Source organism: Rhinopithecus bieti, unplaced genomic scaffold (genome assembly GCF_001698545.2).
Source record: "Rhinopithecus bieti isolate Rb0 unplaced genomic scaffold, ASM169854v2 scaffold_56246, whole genome shotgun sequence".
NCBI lineage: Eukaryota > Metazoa > Chordata > Mammalia > Primates > Cercopithecidae > Rhinopithecus > Rhinopithecus bieti.
In genome coordinates, this window is record NW_016821943.1 from 1,041,521 (window position 1) to 1,047,049 (window position 5,529).

Sequence of the window (5,529 nt, forward strand, 5' to 3'; positions counted from 1 at the left end):
GGATCCAAGTTTTTGTGAAGCTATAAAGCTGCAAAGTGTCCATTTGAAACTTTTGATGTAGGATAGTTTCATTATATTTGATCAACAAAGAGGATAGCTGTACGGCTGATCTGAACCCTCTTTGTAGGCGGTGACTGGAGGGTCATTGCTGGGTGTCCTATGGCTACAGGCCCTCAGGGGCACAGTTTCTCAGTCCCCAACAAGAGCCATGCCTCCCATCACACCGCACTCTTCCCACAGTGGTTCCGCAGCGCAGTGGTGAAGGAGGACGCCATGCCTGCGACTCTGATGACACTGCTCTTCTCCAACATCGATCCCATCTATGAGTTCCACAGAGGCTTCCTGCGCGAGGTGGAGCAGAGGCTGGCACTCTGGTAACACCCCTTCGGCCCCCAGGTCTTGGACCCCCACACAGGAGACTCCCACACCAACTCATCATCACAGCTCTTAGGAGCTTCCCAGCTTCAGAAACTAATTCAGAAGAGCCATTTTTTTCACTGGAGTATATTTTTAGGAGCCTGTGGAGAGGTACAGATATAATAACCCTTTATTCACCCTCTTCCAGAAAAGAGAGTGCAAGGAGCAAGTTAAAAATAGAAGATCCCTTTTTGCCTGGTTACCGTCTATTTTAGAGAATGGCCAGACACGTAATAGTAGCTTCCATCCCGGGCAGGCCCTGCCCTGTGGCCTCTTCCACCTCAGAGCTTCACAACCTTCTTGCAGCTGGAACCAGGGCAACTGTCACCCTGCATCAGATTGCAGTGCCTTCTGCAAGCTTTCACCATGTTTAGAACGACTTTGTTTCTTTTTACTCAGGGAAGGGCCCTCCAAAGCCCACACAAAAGGCGGCCATCAACGAATCGGGGACATCCTGCTCAGGAACATGCTCCAGTTAAAGGTAGGCTGCATGGTGACTGCTGCCTACACAAGTGCTGTTAATGGGAGCAAAACCACGGTCCCGAAGCTGAGGCCCCTCAGAACAGCATCCCGTCAGAAAAGGGTCCCCTCAGAACAGGATCCCCTTCAGAGTAGGGTCTCCTCAAAGCAGTGTCCCCCCAGACCAAGGTCCCCCTCAGAGCAGTCTCCTCAGAACAGGGTCCCCTCAGAGCAGGGTCCCCTCAGAACAGGATCCCCCCAGACCAGGGTCCCCCTCAGAGCAGGGTCTCCTCAAAACAAGGTTTCCTTAGAGCAGGGTCACCCTCAGAGTGGGGTCTTCTCAAAACAGGGGCCCCCTCAGAGCTGGGTTCCCCTCAGAGCAGGGGCCCCCTCAGGGCAGGGTATCCTCAGAACAGCATCCCCTCAGAGCAGGGGACCCCCCAAAACAGGGGCCCCCTCAGAAAAGGATCTCCTCAGAACAGGGTCCATCTCAGAACAGGATCGTACTCAAATCAGGGTGCCCCCAGAGCAGGGTTTCCCCAGAGCAGGGCCCTCTCAGAACAGGATCTTCTCAGAATAGCATCCCCCTGAGGCTCTCAGAAGAGCGTTCCCTCAGAGTAAAGTTCCCTCAAAACAGAGTCCTTCTCAGAGCAGCAGCCCCTCAGAACAGGGTCCCCTTTGAGCATCATTCCCATTAGAACAAGGTTGCCCCGGAACAGCATCACCCTCCGAACAGGGGCTCCTCAGAACTGCATCTTCCTCAGAACAGGATCCTACTCAGGGCAGGGTCCTGCTCTGGATGGGGTCTCCCTCAGAATCTTGTTTCCCTCAGAAAAGAGTCTGGCTCAGGGCACTGTCCAGGCACCCATCAGGACACTGATTCCCTCGGAATGAGTTCCCTCCTCACCACATCCCCCTCAATAAGGGCTCTCCAAGAATAGGATGCCCCTGGAAACAGCATACCCCTCACAACAGGGTCCCCCAGAACATGGTCTCCCTCCAGTCAGAACTACCCCCAAAACAGACTCCACCTGAAAACATGGTTTGCCTTAGATCATGGCCCTTACCAGTCCCAGAACATCATTCTCTTCAGAACCTTTTTCTCCACTGATGAGCATTCCCTTGAGGACAGTGTCCCCATTTCCATCAGGACAGGACTCCCCCAGAACAGTGTTCACCTCAGGGCAGGATTCTCTCCCAGAACATTGTCCTCCTCAGAATGGGTCCCCCGAGAACAGCATCCTCTTCAGAACAGGGCCTCCCTCAGATCAGGGTTCCCCACAGAACAGAGTCTTCCTCAGAACATCATTCTCAGGACAGAGTCTCCCCTCCCCAGGACAGGACCCTCACTGTGTCCCACATAGCCAACTGCAGCCCTCCCATCCTCAGTTCTTCCTCTGTCCAGTGAGGAGACGGCCCTGATCCACTCAGTGCATGTAGTATGAGGCCAGTTAGTGATGCACATAGCAGTGACTCTAGTTGGAATGAGGTACAGGTCACATGGCATCTGAGACGGGTTGAGATGCATTCCTTGGAGGCTACAAAGCCCCCACTGGCGCATGCTGGGCCACCAGTCAGTTTGCCCTGTGGGGATTTCCAGCCGGCGCCTGCCATCAAGGAAAACAGGCCAGTCTCCCCCTGGACCCCTACATCTCACCTAAAGGCCTCACTCTTGCACCTCCACAGGAGTTTACCAGCTACTTCCAAAGACATGACGAGGTCCTAACAGAACTGGAAAAGGCTACCAAACGCTTTAAGAAGTTGGAGGCGGTGTATAAGGAGTTCGAGCTGCAGAAGGTCTGCTACTTGCCTCTCAACACGTTCCTGCTGAAGCCCATCCAGCGGCTGCTGCACTACCGCCTGCTGCTGCGACGCCTGTGTGGACACTACACTCCCGGTCACCATGACTATGCTGACTGCCATGGTGAGTGTGGGTGCGGCCCTGCATCTCGAGGATCAGATCAGTGGCTGGGAGGCAGGAGCGGCTTTGCCAGACCTGAAGACTTCCTTCACTGGGAAGCGCAGGAGTCCACCCCATTAGGGCCTGGACCACAGTGGTCAGTACTGGCCCTGGCCTTGCGTCCCGTCTCCTCTGGCTGCTGGCAGAGGTCAGGTCCCACGCTACACCAGGTCTCTGACTATTCTGCTCCTCCACCCTCAGGCAAGGCCCTGCCCATCTCCACTTCTGAGACCCCTGATTGCCCTGCAGGGGTCACAGGGCATGCTTCTGCTGGGGACCGCAAAGCCCCCACAAGTACACTGGGGAATGGGGTGCAACACCCAGAGCGACCTGCTGCCTGTGGATGTTTCTGTCCTGGAGGCCATGGCTCTAAAACATACAAAAGATTGGGCCAAGGTGACCTGTTAGAAGTTTTTAACATAGACAGCCTTTGTAATTTTTGATGTTTATTAAAGGGACAAAAGAGTAAACTGATCTTTTAATCTAAAATATGATTTCTAATTTTATTGTAAATTTAATCCCCTTTTCTGAGGTGACTCAGTCATGAGGGGGACACTGCTCTAATGGGGACCTATTCTGATGGGGATGTGGTCTGATGGGAACTTTATGCTCATCAGGAAGTTTTTTGTTTTTGTTTATATTTTTTTGTTTTTTGTTTTTTGAGATGGAGTCTCCCTCTGTCGCCCAGTGGCGCGATCTTGGCTCACTGCAAGCTCCACCTCCTGGGTTCACACCATTCTCCTGCCACAGCCTCTCCAGTAACTGGGACTACAGGTGCCCGCCACCACACCAGGCTAATTTTTTGCATTTTAGTAGAGACCGGTTTTCACCATGTTAGCCAGGATGGTCTCGATCTCCTGACCTCGTGATCTGCCCACCTCGGCCTCCCAAAGTGCTGGGATTACAGGTGTGAGCCACTGCGCCTGGACTTTTTCTTTTTGAGACAGAGTCATGTTTTGTCACCCAGGCTGGAGTACAATGGCGTGATCTTGGCTCACTGCAAACTTTGCCTCCTGGGTTCAAGCAGTTTTCCTGCCTCAGCCTCCTGAGTAACTGGGATTACAGGTGCATGTCACCACTCCCAGCTGATTTTTTTTTTTTTTTGTATTTTTAGTAGAGATGGGGTTTCACCATATTGGCCAGGCTGGTCTCGAACTCCTGGCCTCAAGTAATCCACCTGCCTCAGCTTCCCAAAGTGCTGGGATTACAGGTGTGAGCCCAGATCTATTCTTGCTCCTATGGGATGTGCCACCTAACCCTCACTACCTTTCCCACATGGATGGAGCAAATACTCTCAGAAGAAAAGTGGAGCCCACGTGTTCTTCCAGAGCCCATACATAGCATCAGCTGACCTTCTTTTCTTATACTCACTCCATCCTGCTGTGACTCAGTCTATGACCGAACATGAGATGTCCAACTCTCTAATTGTAGCTGAGAAGAGAAAACAAACAGGTATTAAGCACAGTGGTAGAAGGGAGGTAATCCCACTATATCAGAGAAAAATTACTGGGATAGAGCAGCTCAATCTGAGCATAGTATCACGAGGAGAAATGGCAACATGAAGATGAAAACATACTCCAGCTGCAATAAACACAAGTATGAAGAAAAATAAAAAGTAACAATAATCTAGTCTGGGAGCCACCATGACAATGACCCAGAACAAAAGAAAATTCCTCACAACTGCTCTGTGTTATTTAGCAACTTCATAAAGGTGACAATCACATGGTGTCTCAGGGAAGAGATGACAGATAGTAATGAGGATGCTGCAGAGTAAATAAGACACATTAAGGATCAGACCAACACATGACAGAACCAACAAGGTGATTTGAAAATCAGGGAACAGATAGCATAGGTGAAAATAAACATGCTAATATACAGAAAAGGCTTTAGAAAAACATAATGAATGCAGGTCAAAAATATGATACTGAAGTAATTGAATATAAAGTAATAGACAATGGTGAATACACAAAGACAATCCAATGTAAAGATAACTGATGGCCTTGAAATACATAATCCAACAGATGGAATTGAAAAAGTATTCAGAGGTTGATATAATAGAAGAAAATTCCCTGAAACAAAGAAGTGAATAAGTATACTGGAAAAGGCTACTGCATCTTAGGCGAAAGTAAAAAGCAGTTGACATCAAGCCATATGCTGATTAGGTTGAATTTGAGGGATAAAGAGAGACTTCTTTAGGCATGGAGGCAGAAAAAAGAGCTTCATACACAAAGAAAAACGTAGTGTGTTGCCCTCAAGGTTTTTCAGTGTAACAGTAACATACTGGAAACAAAGTGATTTCATATTATAATATTCAGATGAGTTGTTTTTCAAGTATAAAGGAAACATGCATTCTCAGTATTGTTTCAAATACTTCAGGCAATGAAGCACTCATGAACCCTTTTCCAAAGACAACAAAACAAAATTGATGAAATTAGAGAAATACAACAAAATCAACCCCGCCTGTGGTAGGAAGGATACTATTCATCCCCTCCCTTCTGTAAAGATATCCACATTCTAATCCTCAGAACCAGTGAATATATTACCTTATATGGCAGAGGGGACTTTGCAGATGCAACTAAGGATCTTGAGATGAGGAGACTACTATGGATTATCCTGGTGGTCCCAGTGTAGTTACAAGCGTCCTTATCAGCAAAAGTAGGAGACAGGAGGGTCAGAATCAGAGAGATACTTGA

At 49.1% G+C, this 5,529-nt stretch overlaps 1 protein-coding gene across 1 annotated transcript in view; it reads left to right on the forward strand.

Annotated features, from left to right (window-relative positions):
* Window positions 1–3,279, forward strand: part of FARP2 (FERM, ARH/RhoGEF and pleckstrin domain protein 2) — a 117,324-nt gene extending 114,045 nt beyond the window's left edge. The window contains exons 17-19 of the mRNA XM_017860655.1: window positions 116–374; window positions 817–898; window positions 2,563–3,279. Coding sequence (XP_017716144.1) covers window positions 116–374; window positions 817–898; window positions 2,563–3,279 — 1,058 coding nt within the window. The remainder of the gene's footprint in view (window positions 1–115; window positions 375–816; window positions 899–2,562) is intronic.
* The last annotated feature ends 2,250 nt before the right edge of the window (window positions 3,280–5,529 follow it).